This window comes from Hypanus sabinus, chromosome 6, assembly GCF_030144855.1.
Source record: "Hypanus sabinus isolate sHypSab1 chromosome 6, sHypSab1.hap1, whole genome shotgun sequence".
Classification (NCBI taxonomy): Eukaryota; Metazoa; Chordata; class Chondrichthyes; order Myliobatiformes; family Dasyatidae; genus Hypanus; species Hypanus sabinus.
The window spans coordinates 153,168,517-153,184,120 of record NC_082711.1 but is presented as its reverse complement, the minus strand read 5'-3'; the positions used below and the strand labels follow the sequence as shown (position 1 = coordinate 153,184,120).

Here is a 15,604-nt window from a genome sequence, read left to right as displayed (position 1 = left end):
ATGCAGGTGGCAATACAAATTCGGAATGTGGCATGTTCGAGACGGAGATGGAGCCAGCAAATCGGAGAAGAGTCAGAGCGGAGGAGTTTCGGAGCCTGTCCATCTAAATCAGAAGCGAGGTTGGATTGATTGAAGCGCCAGGCTGATCTGGAAAGGTCAAGAACGGGCTAGAATGAGGCAGTGGCGTCCAGGCCCAAAGCACATCACTGTGGCGGGGCCTGGGTCCTAGTGTTGGGGGGGGGGGGGGGTGACCTGGTGTCTGGACAAGTTAAATGCTGGCCCAGAGGGACTGAAAAGGCAGGGTAGTTGGGCCCATTCTGCTCACTCTTCCACAACACTGAGGCTGTGAGGCTGCTCCAGTGCTCTGGGCTTTGTGTCCACCAGTTTCTTGGCAATTTGCCCTGCCGTGCGATGAGCTGAGGCTATAGGCCTGCTCCAGGCGTCGTGTCAATGGACTCCATTTCATTCTGAATGCTGTTGCTTGCTTTTATCTTTTGCATGATTTGCGTTTTTCCCCTCTCTCTACACATTGGGTGTTGGCCTTTTTTTTTAATTGAGTTCTTTTGGGTTTCGTGTTTTGTGGCTGTCTGCAAGCAGACAGTTTCAAGGTTGAGCAATTTATAAATACTTCGATAATAAATGTACTATGAACTTGTATTTCTTTATTTTCCCATAAATGGTTGCAAGAAAATGTATCTCAAGGTGGTATATAGTGACAGATACACATTTTGATAATAAATTTTACTTTGAAATTTGATCATGCCTTCTTGTGAAGTCTTAGTACTATCATCGTTTGTGATCTCTTGCTGGTATTTCCCTCTATTATAATCACCACAAAAAAAAGCGCTTGAAAACTCAGCCATAACAGCACTTTCACGACTATCTAGCCTATGGCCCTTCATTATCATGCTGCTTAGATAGAGGCTCTGTTGATTTTACATACTAATGATAGAAAACATTGACAATATCACCGTTGTGATAAACAAATCCTGGCCCAAAGAGATAACATAACTTGAGACTTCCTGGGTGTTCAGATTCTTACTGATATGATGTGCACACAAAAAGGACGAGTTGTTTAAAATTGTACGAGAGGTTAAAAATAAACACGGCATTAATCATTACAGCTCTGAAGTATTTTGTTTTAAAGGTGAATTAAAGACGAGAGTATAGAAAGGATGTGAAAGTTTTGGAGAGAGTGCAGAAAAGGTTCACCGGGAGGTTACCTAGTCTTGGAGTGTTCTCGCTATAAAGGAGACGTTGGACAAACCTGGACTGTTTTTATGGAGCCTTGGTGGCTGAGGCCAAATTGACTTTGTAGAGTTTACAAAATTATGAAAAGCCTGGAACTCACTGCAGGGGATGTAGTCTCAGTAATGATGTTTAAGGGGCATTTAGACAGATACATGAACAGGGAGGGGGCAAAAGGATAAGGATCATGTGCCGGCAAATGGGACTACATTAATTTGGCATTATGGTCAGTGCAAACATTGTGGGCTGAAGGGCCTGTTTCTGTACTGTACTTTTCCATGTTCTAGAAGGGAATTTGGAGCCACTGGGAATGATTCCCTCAATCCTGCACACTTTTCTGAAAATAATTACAAACGTTAGATTTTCTTAAAATGCCAAAACCTAAGTGATTTGAGGTCATTGTGCAACTCTTGCACAGTAACTGGTCAAGGGGTTATAAAATGTTCATCAGGTAGCCAAAAAAAACCAGAATTCCAAATCTCTGGCTTTAGACTTCCACTTTCTAAATCCTGCTTCCCCTATTCAGGATGTTTATCAGTAAGTTCACATCACCGAAACCCACAGTTGCCAATTAAATGCAACACTCAATAAAACACACCACAACATTGCCCAATAACGATATTAACCACGATTAGTTTAAACAACTCAAAGACGCACTGTCTACTTCAAAAATTACTCAACTCTTTGATTTCACAACCTTGAAGTTCAGAGTTACACAACACTAATTACTTTAACATCCAAAACATACCACTTGCCTTTACATATTACCTAATCTAGAAGAGCCCAGCCAGAGTTCAACTTGGCAAATTCTTCTCAGAATCTCAGACCCAGGATCATAGCCTTTGGTGGTTACTCTTTGGAGTCACTGCTGCTGATCACTTTGCAAGGCACCCTTTAAAATACATTTCTTCACATACTTTCTTAGTTCCTTCTGGCCAATTACACAGGTGCATTTCTAGTCCTGATCCACCCATGTATGTGTTTTAAACTTCTTCAAGTCTCCGTGAGCAGCATCCCAGCATTGCTTCAATGAGTTTGTCCATCGTAAAAGGTGCCTGTTTTGCTTTTGAAATTTACTGTTCTTCAGCTGGCGTCAGCTCCCAGAACAGAGCCGCTCATGGGGCCAGATTCAGTTCATAGATCTGGGTTGACACAATTCTACTTGCAATAAGACTGATCAGCGGTCAATGGGGTGACCTTCCTTTACTATGTTCTTTGTTCTGTGTTTCCCAGATCTCTCCCTTTCTAGGAAGCAAAATGTCTTCCCAGGACCTCTCTAGATGCTGTTAAATATGCTATTAAATATAATCAGTACTGGCTGATGGCGTAGTGGCATCAGCACTGGACTTCCGGGCGAGAGGCCCAGAGTTCGAATCCGGCCGACTCCCTTGCACGCTCCCCATCCGTGCCTGGGTTGAGTGTCGAGCTAGGAACTGGACTTCATGAAAAAAAAAACCTGGAGAGGGATGAGGGATGGGCTCTGCCGGGTTTCAGATGCCCGTATGATGAGCAATCACCAAAAAGATCGGTGCAAAAAGCTTGTCACGACGGTGGCGCCCCGACAACTCCACCAGGAGTTAAGGGTGCGCGCGCGCGCGCGCACACACACACACACACACACACACACACACACACACACACACACACACACACACACACACACACACACACACACACACACACACACACACACACACACACACACACACACACACACACACACACACACACACACACACTTGTGCCAGTGGTCACTGCTTCCTTTCCAGCTTAAAATTCCAGGTTAACATTTCTTACATCGTTTTTAAAGCACTTAATAATTCTCTCAATGCAGAAAAGCATGCTAAGTTTATTGATATTCTCTTAATTCCTTTTCAAGATTGTGAACCAGAAGGAGCAGCAGCACTATTTACCCAGCTTCTTCCAGTGCATTTCTCCGTATCTGCTTATGATTAAGTTGGGCTGTATCTTGTGTCGGCTCTCCGATTCCTCCATTCCCCGTAACGTATCCTCTCAACATTCCTGTTAATACAGATTATTCTTCCATCACCCACCAGAATTAATTTACAATGGCCAGTCGCAACAGCCACTATGAAATTTGGTTCCATGTAGTCACAACGAAAAGATGCAAACTCAACAGTCAAAATAGCACTGCAGTTCAGAATTCCCACCCCCTCCCAGGTTGGTGGAGTTGGAATTCAAATGAAGTACCTGCAGCTCTGCTGTGCCTTCAAAATTAACCTTCATCTCTACCCATTACACTTAACATAGAAAACAAACACGAATAAAGCACAGTGATCATTATCAAATGCTGCTTTCTTTTACTGTTGGCATGATTTGTATTTTTTTCTTTCTCTGCATATTGGGGGTTGCTCTTTTTTTGGGTGCTATCGGGTTTCTTGCTTACTGGCTGCCTGTAAGCAGACACATCTCAAGGCTATATAATTTATATGTCCTTTGGTAATAAATATACTTTGAGTCTTGGAAATAATTGAAAGGTTCACTGCTATGATTTACAATTCAACCTTCAGTATATCGATGACCTTTTACTGAACATTAATCACGATTTTTATATATAGTCTGCAGTTTAATCACAGTTAGAAAGTCTGTCCTTAGCACAATTTAGAGAAAGCAGAGATTCATATAAAAGGAACAAAAATTACTAACTAGTATGTTTAAGCAGAAAAGGAAAAACTGAGGACTGATATGAGATTGGGCTAAATTCAGATTTATGCTAAATGATGCAACAGATTTGATATTCATAGCACATTAAATTTAATTTCCATGCTCTGCGTGATACACAAGTAGTACACATTTTACTACAAAGGACAGTAGGGATAGGTACACACAGATCATCTACTATGTATTTAGTTGGAGTGGCACATATTAAACATACACTGATGCAATCTCAAATGACCTGTTGAGGCAAGAGCTGTGAAACTGCATTTCTGCGGCAGCTTTGCAATAGCTTACATCAGTCTGATACAGCAATTTGAATTTCACAACAGGACAAAATTACTCCCATTTTGAAAGCCTCGGGGATGTGCTGGTAATGAAATACTAGGTAATCTATGATGTGCATCTCATGGCATAACAGTCCCAGACATCAGATGATGATTACATGATGTCTTGATTGTGAAGCTGCTAGACTAACATCATCAGCAGTAGCAGAATCATGAGTCTGTAATATTCCCAGAATCCTATCATGATTCAACAGCTCTTGAAATATTCCTCAACAATTTAGTAGTACTTAGCTCAAGCAGCTGCTTTTAACCGTGTAGTAATCCCGAATCTTAATTTTTTTCCTAACTATATTAAAGGTGTTGCTTCCTGAAGTAATGCTATTCTAAAATTACAACTGTGCAGGAAGGTCAATGAAATTATCATACTAGCAATAAATGTTTAGTAATTTTGTTGCCACCCACCAACTGATTACACACCATCCAAAAGATCAATGAGATATACAAGGAATTCATTTCCTAATGCTGAGTCACATCCTGCAAATAGGGTCGGAAACTTTGTCAGTAGATTGATCACAATCATTTATTTTACATGCTCAACAAGTAGATAAAAGGTGGCTAATAAAAGCATACCTGTTACTCCATTAGCGAGAGGGTAGAAAACAAAGAGTGATATTATAACACCATTTAGGCTACAGCCTAAGGACGTTGTAGGCCGGTCAGCAGTGTAATGGAATCCGCACCAGACTTGCAGGTGAGTGGTCTCAGGTTCAAACCTGGCCGGTTCCTTGCACACCTTCCATACGTGCTGGTTGAGCGTTGAGTTGACAACTTGGCCTCATAAAAAGTGGTCAAAAAAAAAGAATGCTGAAGAAATGGAAAGGTTGCCACCCAATGTGCCACAACGCATGGAGAGGAGCAAGAATAACAACTCAATGAGAAAATCTGCAGATGCTGGAAATCCAAAGCAACAACAACAAATTGTTCATTTCGACGGATGCTGCCCGCTAAGGACATAGTGCAATTCTGTTTGCCACATGCCTGAAAGGGCGCAATTGCTATGGAAGGTGCAAAGCAGATTCAACATGCTTCCATTGGTGATGAACTGTTTCAGCTACAAGAAGACCGGATAGACTGCATTTGTTTTCCTTGGAGAGGAAAAGGCTGAAATAAGAGGTTTAAGGTAAAGGACAGGAAATAAGAAAGGGTAAGAGGTTACAATAATGAAGGCATCATCTCTCTATAACTCGCACAAGCATTTGTCTCCAAAACCACCCTATCTATAACTTCTATTTCCTTCACCAGTTCTCCAAATGACAGAACAAAGATAATAACCTATCAAAACATCTTGATGGAAGATGAGTTAGGAACCATGGAATAATAGGGAAAAGGAATATGAAATAATAGGGTAAGACGAGGCAACACACACCAATCCTCAGAGTGATCAGAAGTTGATAGAGTGAGCAATCTCAAATTCCTGGGTGCTACTATCCTTGAGGACCTAACCTAGTCCCAACATATCAATGCAGCTATAAAGAAGGTAAGGTAACGGCTATATTTCATTAGGAGTTTGAGGAGATTTGGTGTGTCATCCAAAATGTAAATTTCTACAGATGTACCATGGAGAGTATTCTAACTGGCTGCATCACTGTCTGGTATGGGGGTTACTGCACAGGATCAAAGTAAGCTGCAGAGAGTTATAAGATTAGTCAGCTCCAACACAGGCACAAGCCCCTGTAGTATCCAATACAACTTCAAGGAGCGGTGCCTCAAAAATGGTATTGTACTGCTGCTACAGAGTAACAAATTTCATGATGTATTTCGGTGATATTAAACCTGATTCTGACTCTGGACCCAATGTACAGAGACGTAATGTAACTCTCATTATGTAAAAGATCTATTGTGCTTGGTATTCTATTAAAACAGTACACCATTATTACAAAACGCAACTTCAAAATATTGTAGATAAAAGGTAAATGGCTATTAATGTTCAAAAATTGATCATTTAATTTTAATCTCAAATATGTTAGTTACCAGCAGATTCAATCTTTTGAATACTATGTTCTCATGGCATACGAAATTTCAAAAATCTCTATTTTTGGTTCTTCTTAACTCCTGTGAAAAATCCCTGTATAATCTCATGATAGTCAAGTGAGTCGTCTAAAATACAATCATCATTTGGGTTCACGCTAAGCTTGAATAGATTCAAAATTAGGTTGCCGAACAATTTCCGAACACTCACTTATATTTTGGAGAGCAGCGCTTTAACCAAAGTGGGGCGATTTGACTCTTTCAGTCACTCTCTGTGGCAATTAGATTGGTTTTCTTTCTTGAAGAACACAACTGCCATATCACTTAGATCCTTCTGACTATGTGAAGTATCTCTTCACTAGAAATACCACCTTCTCTTATGGTTTCAATTATTTTTCTTTTCATTTATGCCTTCTCAATTTGTTGAACAGGGCAGCAATAGGTTGAAAAATAAGTGACTAAATCACCCTCTTCTCCCCTTGGTGTCATCACAATGCTAACGTTTTAGCAGGATGGTACTACCTGGGATGGTCAATGGAACAGTTGGAATTTCAGTTGACCACCATCCAGGTTGGAACTAAGGAACAGATGGTTAACTATATAATTCCCACATTTGTTCATCTCAAATTGTCATGCCTCATCCAAGATTTTTGTGGATCCTCGAAAAGCAACTACTCAACCAAATACAAGTATTAGCACAAAAAGACTCAATGGTTGAGTAATTTCACAGCAAACTGCTTTTCTGTAACTTTGAAAGTATTAATTGCTGTAATGTGAACAAAGTCAGCAGAGAGAGACTGAGGTTGGTGGATATGGAAGTGGTTTATTCAACAAAATGAGACACTCTCTGGAGGAAGAGGACTGCTTGACCCTATGTTATATGATATTTTGTAAGCTAAAGATCAAAGGACAATTCTATATTTACAATGTATCTACAATGCTTCCTTTGAACTACATACAATTTTCATGGGCATCCTGGGCATTGCAGCCTCTGTACAGAGACTGGCCGTCACTTCCCCATGCACTCCATCAACAATCCCCCAAATTTCCACAGCCATCAATTCTCACTTGCAAGCAATAAATCACTTAACAGTTACTTATTGCTGGAGTTTGACTTACAGTTAGATACGACTTTCTTTGACTATAGGGTCTGAATAATGCTTCTGGAAGAAGCAGTGGTCTATGTTCTAAATTAGTTCAATATAGTGAAAGGGCCCTTCTCACAACAATGTTTATAAAATACAAAACCAATACAATACCAATACAATTTTTCCACTTTAAAAAAGTTATTCTAACCAATGTAATTGGATAAACAGAAGAGTCTGCTGTGCACACATTTCTCCTGTTTATTATTTAATGATCTGATGCATGTCCTACTATTTACTATGTCTAGTCCCTGAAATAGGCACTACAGATTAAATCACAAACAAGAGAAAATCTGCTGATGCTGGAGATCCAAGCACACACACAAAATGCTGGAGGAACAGCAGGCCAGGCAGCATCTAAGGAAAAGAGTCCTGCTGAAGGGTCTCAGCCCAAAATGTTGACTGTCTACTTTTGTCCATGGATGCTGCCTGACCTGCTGAGTTCTTCCAGCACTTTGTGTGTGTTACTACAGACTAAATGCATGGTAATATCAGCAGTGGTTTTCTTAATCCTGCAGTATCAAGGCTGAGAGTGAGAAACGACATGCTGCTTGGCCAATTTAAGCAGTCGGGGTGTCGGGGCTGGAGGAGAGGGACGGGGCAGTGTTTAGCTCGCTGTTCGTGAGGTTTACTCATCTCTGCGCTGAACTGAGGCCGTGGCCTGCATCTTGGATTGGCCGTGACTGGCTTCGTGGCTGTGGAGTCACTTTCGTGAGCTCCATTTCTGAATGTTACTTGCTTACTTTTATTGTTTGCTCGATTTGTTTTTTCTCCCTGCATGTTGGGTGTTTGATGGTCCTTTATCGTGGGTTTCTTTGTTTTGTGGCTGCCTGTAAGGAGACGGATCTCAAGGTTGTATAACTGGTGAGGCCAAATTTGGAGTATTGTGTGCAGTTTTGGTCACCTAGTTACAGGAAGGAAATTAACAAGGTTGAAAGAGTACAGAGAAGGTTTACAAGGATGTTGCTGGGACTTAAGAAACTGAGTTACAGAGAAAGGTTGAATAGGTTAGGACTTTATTCCCTGGAGCGTAGAAGAATGAGGGGAGACTTGATAGAGGTATATAAAATGATGATGGGTATAGATAGAGTGAATGCAAGCAGGCTTTTTTCCACTGAGGCTAGGGGAGAAAAAAAACCAGAGGACATGGGTTAAGGGCGAAGGGGGAAAAGTTTAAAGGGAACATGGGGGGGGGGGGCTTCTTCACACAGAGAGTGGTGGGAGTGTGGAATGAGCTGCCAGATGAAGTGGGAAATGCAGGTTCACTTTTAACATTTAAGAAAAACTTGAACAGGTACATGGATGAGAGGGGTACAGAGGGATATGGTCCAGGTGCAGGTCAGTGGGACTAGGCAGAAAAATGGTTCGGCACAGCCAAGAAGGGCCAAAAGGCCTGTTTCTGTGCTGTAATGTTCTATGGTTCTAAAGTATGCATACTGTGAACTTCACTGCACTCATTATATATATCTCCCTTCTTCAACTACAAAACTCATCTGTGCCACACTTCCTCCCAGCAGACCTTTAGGTCATTGTCACTCTTTCTAGTGAAAGCAGCAATATTTTCAGCTCTTTGGTTCTCTACGTGGTTGGCAGCTTCATTTCTCCCAAGTCAAATGATGCATTAGTAAAGGTGTAGTAAGGGTAAATACATTGAACAGATTGAAAGTTCAAAGTAAAATTTATTATCAGAGCACAGACCTGTCACCACGTACAATTGTAAAATTCATTTTCCTGCGGGGGTACTCTGCAAATCTATAGAACAGTGACTGTAAACAGGATCAAAGAACAAGAAGCTGGGCAAATACAAATAAATAGCAATAAATAACGAGCATGAAATAACAGAGTCCTTAAAGTGAGACTATCGGTTGTGGGAACACCAGATGTAGGAGGAGTTAACCCTTCGTGTTCAAGCGCCTGATGGTTGCGGGGAAGGAACTGTTCCTGAACCTGACAGTGTGAGTCCTCGAGCATCTGTACCTTTAACCTGATGGCAGCAGGGAGAAAAGGGCACAGCCTGGCGGTGAAGACCTTTGAAGCTTCATCTGTCACATGATATCAGTCCAAAGATGATCAGGAAATCACGTCTCAAGTATGATCAAACCTCTGAAGAATACCCATTGTCACGGCACAATCAACACCACAAACGTGACATTATTCAAAGACTTACTTTGTTCAGAAATAATACTGAGATGCCCAGAATAGTAAAAATACTTCCTATTGTCTACACCTATACATGGCTGTTTCTTTTGGCACCTCCATAACAATATTCATTGGGTTCTCAAAAAGCTACTCAAAAAGACCATGCTGTATGATCAAAATGCAGGGTTGCTCCCAATTATTTTTGCAATGATCTCAACAGCGTTATGTAATACTACCCAGAGGCAGAAGTCTAATATCAGAATGACTGCTCCGGACCTCTGCATCGACTGTGAGAAGAGTCTCAAAAGCTGCATTTCTCTTACAAGTCAAAACCAAAAGTCAGTTTCAATAACAAACTGGCCACAAATTCAGGTCGAAGGTCTAATCTGACAGCAGAGGAAATTGCAGTGACATTCAAGACAGTTTTACACCGCTCGATCCAGCGTATTAGGTGCGGCGTACTTTGTGGTATAAATATTAAACGGTAACTTCAAGTGCGGTGTGGAAAGTTCACTGTTCCAGAACTCAACTGTGAAATTGACGGAATCTCAGCAGAAGTTTGGGGAACAGGAAGTGACGCCTAGGAATTGTCGAGCCGGTGAGCTCCGTCTTTGCTGAAGCAGAATGGATGTCTGCGTTTACAGACCCAATCAGAGAAACACTCTACAGCTGCAAAACGATGCGCGGGTAGGAGATTAGCCCTGACCTTGAAGGCCAATCCTACACTTTCATTCAGAAGTTAACATATCTGACATTGAAAGGTGATCACCTCTGCCGTGTCATTTGGTTATATTTTTAGCTCAACTCAGGGGTGATTTGTTTTCCGGTGTTGAAAAAGGTTAGCTTCTGCTTCTGTAAATAAACAAAGCTTAATTATACGATGCTTTTTCCCTCTACGTACTGAAGCACCGAATTAGTATTTATACACGAGCTCAGGATCTATTTGAACCAAGTCTATGTCACCCTTCATTGACTGCTAAATGCCATCATTGCTCCACTACTCAGACCAACCCAAGCGAATGGATTTAGAGAACCATCCGCCACAAGCAGGACTTCACCGTGGTCAAACATTTTAATTACAATTCCCGTTCCGATGTGTCGGTCCTGTGCTGAAGGTGGAGGAGCAACACCTTGTATACGGTCTGGGGACCCTCCAAACTGATGGCATGAATATAGATTTCTCCTTCCAGTAAATAAACTCTCTCCACCCCCCAAACCACCCTTTTATTTCTCCACTTCGACCTTTTACTTCTTCGCACCCGCCTATTCCTGTTGGGTCCCCTTCTCCCGTGGTCCACTCTCCTCTCCCACCAGATTCCTTCTTCTCCAGCCCTTGACCTTTCCCACCCACCTGACTTCACCTGTAACCTTCCAGCTAGCTTCTCCACACCCCCCCCCCCACCCACCTTTTTATTCGGGCATCTTCCGCCTTCCTTCTCAGCTCGGAGGAAGGGTCTCGGCCCGAAACATGCACTATCTAATCATCTCCACAGATGCGGAGTCCCTCCAGCAGTTTGTGTGTCTCGCTCTGGATGTGCACACTTTCTCGTGGTTCGGTTGCAGAGAACTGACAGGCTAAGAGTGAGGCACAAAGGGCAAGTGTCTAAATGAGCAAATTAAAAGGCCATTTGTAACATACTTAAAGCAAAGTGAAAGAAAAATGTAAGCTCTGTACAATCTGACATGGACTTAAGGCGGTCTTCTCCGATAAGTATAAAATCAAAGCTGTGAACATGTGCATAAAACTATATTAAAAAACTGCAATACCAAGTGATAACAGCAGGAAAAATAGACAAGGCCAATACAACATTCCCTGAGTTCTAACTGTGAAAATTCGTACGTTTCTACAAAAAGTAGCTGCTTTTTGTAACTGATAAATAATAGTTAACAGTTTATTCGGTCATTGCATGAGCAGACAAGAAAGGAATCTGTGAAAGACACTGCTCTCTACCACCCAAACGCTTTTCCCTCCGCGCAAATAAAAAGGTAGCAAGTGGGAGATCTGACCCTGGTTGTCAGAGAGAAGGGACACAATATTCAGGAACAACTACTTCCAACACACGGCGGTTACTTCCGTGAACCCGGCTACGAGAAGAACAGGCTGCCCGCTAAGTGTTTATTAAGACCGACAGATTGGAAGAAGTGGGGGAATGCAGATAAAGAGAAACACTAAGAAATAATAATGCAACGAGATGACAAATGTTAACTTGGTAAAACGACCTAAGTGTCGCTGAGACAACAGCAGCGCACAATCAAATAAAAACGAAAGTAACAAAAAAATAGACACGTACCGTACAATTTACAGTCGGTGTATTCAACCAGCAAATGTCTCCAATTGAACGGCACAGTAATAACAGTTTGAGCTGAAGAAATGGTCACCTCAGTTTACGGACATCAAGCCCATATAATTATTGCAAAGACAATCGACACTCGATATGGTGAGATAAGTATACTGGTCGTTTAAACAATGCTACACATGGTGTCCCTTCTGCAGCAGACGAGATGAATTGCCCTCGCTCGCAAACTGGAGGGAATAGCTGACCGCGTACGACCCAGGGATTTCAAGGTAAAGTGTTGACCAGAGGGACACAGGAACCCTGTCAACGATACACCCCCACAACCCTATCGCACCGGGCTGGCGATCTCACCTCCACAACCTCCGATGGTCGTGACAGATGGAACTGCCCAACTTTCCAACAGTCCTTGGGCGAGGAACAATTATTCCGCCGCCGGGCGGGCGCGAACCCACGTCGCTCTGGGGAACACATCGCCGTCTGACAGCTCAAGCCCGGCAGGCAGCGGCGGCCTGGCTGCTGTCGGTGTGTCGGCGGCGGTTCCCCGGGTCCTTACCTCGATCTTGTCCACTCCACGGGCGCAGCCCACCACTTTCATGCCGTGCTGGACCAGGGCCCGGGCGATGGCGGCGCCGATCCCCACCGAGGCTCCGGTAACCAGAGCCACGCGTCCGTTCCAGCGCTCCATCGCGGCCGAGTGTCGGGGGTTCGGCGGGCAAAGGCTGCGGGAGGACGCGGAGACGATTCCCTTCACTCGTTCGCCCTCACAACTTACAAGCTCCGGCTTCACTCCCGACAGAGTCCGCCGCACTTGGACCCGCCGCAGAGCAGGCTGGGACTTGTAGTCCTCAGAGAAGCGATGCCGCGGTGCGTCCTGGGCATTGTAGTACACCGCGATGCATTCTGGGACAGAGGAAACCACTCAAGGATCAGAAGCGGGGTCTCGACCTAAAACGTCGGCAATCCCTCCCCTCGACCCGCACCGGGATCGTTCCTCCAGCAGGTTTCTTTTTGATTTGCTCCAGATTCCAGTATCATGCGAGCGTACTCAACGACCTCGGAGGCCGAGACGTGGTATTCTTACTGAGTGGAAATTTATAAAGGATCATATCCCCAGCAAAGCCGGGGGAAAAAACAGCACTAGACATTTCTGCGCATGCGCAAGGTCAGCAGACTCCCTACTCCCCTCCCTGGGGCTGATATTTGATGCCGAAGGAGAGCATGACTGTGCTCATCACAGTGGGAGACCCAGAAATAACTCCGTTTCCGAGAAATAAGATCACACTGCTTCGGTGGGTGAAGTTCTGTGAACAGATAACCCTCCTCCCCTTTAAATCTTGTTACAAATATCTTCACCAGGCTGCAAAAACCGGTTACTTATTTGTCATCAAAGTGCTTATATGTGATCATATACTAACGAGATTCATTTTCTTGCAAGTATGTATAGGGGAAAAAATAAAGTACAAAATAATCTACGAAAAACTACACATAAAGAAAGACTGACAAACATCCAACGTGCAAAAAAAAATTTTTAGAAACTGAATACATGAGATCTAAGAGTCCTTGAAAATAAATCTGAAGGTTGAGAGTTGCTGTCAGTGAGGTAGTCCACGCCGGCTCGGCAGCCTGATTGTAATAGGGGAATAACTGTTCCTGAACTTGAGGCCAATGCCTCCTGCCCAATGGTAGCACAGGCTGGATAGTGGGGATATTTACTGATGGGTGCTGCTTTCTTGTGGCAGTGCTAATGAAAATGTAGTCAATGGTGGGAAGGACTTTGCCTGCGAAGGACCACTTTCTGTAGTCCTTTCCAGTACTGGACAGTGGTGTTTCTCTACCAAGCAGAGATGCAACCAGTAAGGATGCACATCTACAGAAGTTTGTCCAGATCTTTGGTGGCACAACCTTCCCAGAAGGTAGAAGCATTGCTGTGCCTTCTTTGTAGCATAATGATTAGTGCTATCACTTTACAATCCTAACAATCAACGATCAGGGTTCAATTCCCACCACTGTCTGTAAGGAACTTGTAGAGTTTTCCCTGTGACCGTGTGGGTTTCCTCCGGGTGTGCTGGTGTCTTCCTGCATTCTAAAGGCATACAGGTTAGGGTTAGTAAGCTGTGGGCATGCTACATTGGTGCCAGAAGCATAGTGACACTTGCAGGCTGCCCCCAAAACATACTTGCTGATCTAATTTGATGCAAATGGTGCCTTTCACTCTATATTTTAATGTAAATGTGGAAAATAAATCTTTATATACTGGTCCAGGACAGATCCTCTCATATATTAACGCCAAGAGATTTGAAGCTACTGAACCTCTCACATCCCATCCCTTAATGAGGACTGGCTCATGGACCTCCTGCTTCTTCCTCCTGTAGTCGACAATCAGCTCTTTTTGCAGAAGTTGGGTGAGAGGTTCTTGTATTTATTTGGAGATGAGGCACGGAACAGGCCCCGCCCAATGAGCCAAACCCCACCTTTGTAACCCTAGCCGAATCACAGGGCAAATTATGGTGACCAATTAACCTACTAACCAATATGTCTTTGGACTGTGAGAGGAAACCAGAGCATCCAGAGGAAACCCACACGGTCACAGGGAGGACATGTGAACTTGTAACAAACAGCTCTGGGATTGAACTCCTGCCACCCTGAGCTGTAGCAGCATCGCGCTATCCACTACTTTGACTGGATGTTCGATCAATCCAGTTGGTTATTGATCCTAATTTTTCTTTTTCAGCAGGGTCTTTCAGAAACTAAACGATTATGTTTTGAGCAAGTGAACAGCTTCAAAATCTCTTTCAGCACCTCTATTCACTTGTGAGCCAAGTACTGACAGGAACCTGCCGTAGGCTAAAGGAAACCACCCATCTGGAAAAAAAACACATTCCATCAATGATCAACCTACACCGTTGTTATAGTGATGGGTTCAATTCCCTGCACTCCTCCGGCATCATCTCTTCTCTCAATCATGTCCATTTATTTCACATGTTGATTCATGTTTTCACTCTGCACCATTCATCTAAGAATCTAAAATATTCTTCAACCCATCTCAGCTGCTTCCTCGCTGACTTCAGACCCCATCCATGCCCTTTCTGGGACTAAGTTCATGGTCCTCCATCACTCTCACAGTATCTACTAGTAACACGCTGTAAGGTTTCACTGCTGAGGTAATGGTTTCTCTGTAGCAGCAGTGTTTGGGTTATGACTGGAGATACCGGGGCATGCCAGCCAATGAGCAGGATGTTGTCCTTTCTTGTGTGTCTGGGAGCCGGGGAGAGATGAGCGAATGGAGAGTCGGTAGACTGCTGGACGGAGTGGACTTGGAGTGAGGGTCCGAAGGTCAGTGACAATCGGAGGAGGTCGATGGTGGACCATCAGCCTTATCAGTGAGCTCCAACATTGTGCAATAGACTGTTTCATGACAACGGGCCCTTTTTCTTTTTTGTTTTCTTTACTAACCACATAGTCAAATTAAGAATTATAAAGTTCAATCATTTAATCGCATATTGTGTACTGCTTGTTATTTCGTGATACTGATTTGTAATGGGGACACATTGCACAGCATCCACCCAAACAAAATTTCTTTTTGGCTGGGCCGGGGGCTGTCACCCCCTGTATTAAGCCACCAGCTGAAGCAAGAGTTATACATACACTTCTACCTCATGGCTTCATCACCTCCACCCTCTCAGACACACCCAAGGCTATCCCTGCCTTTCACTCCTCATCATCTGCCTCTCCCAAGCACCACTTCCTTTATATCCACATTAAGAAAGACTCTCTCCAAGGGCAC

At 43.4% G+C, this 15,604-nt stretch overlaps 1 protein-coding gene and 1 long non-coding RNA gene across 4 annotated transcripts in view; both read right to left on the bottom strand.

Moving 5' to 3' along the window:
- The window catches only part of dhrs11a (dehydrogenase/reductase 11a), a 100,087-nt gene extending 87,434 nt beyond the window's left edge, over positions 1-12,653 (bottom strand). For all 3 annotated transcript variants that reach the window (XM_059973211.1, XM_059973213.1, XM_059973212.1), the window contains exon 1: positions 12,374-12,653. In XM_059973211.1, coding sequence (XP_059829194.1) covers positions 12,374-12,505 — 132 coding nt within the window. In that variant the 5' untranslated portion in view covers positions 12,506-12,653. The remainder of the gene's footprint in view (positions 1-12,373) is intronic.
- On the bottom strand, positions 10,217-12,165 carry LOC132395971 (uncharacterized). The gene is made up of 3 exons (XR_009512797.1): positions 11,815-12,165; positions 10,930-11,098; positions 10,217-10,375 (listed from the first exon to the last, which is right to left on the bottom strand). It is a non-coding gene; the product is annotated as an uncharacterized LOC132395971 (long non-coding RNA).
- Positions 12,654-15,604: the final 2,951 nt, after the last annotated feature.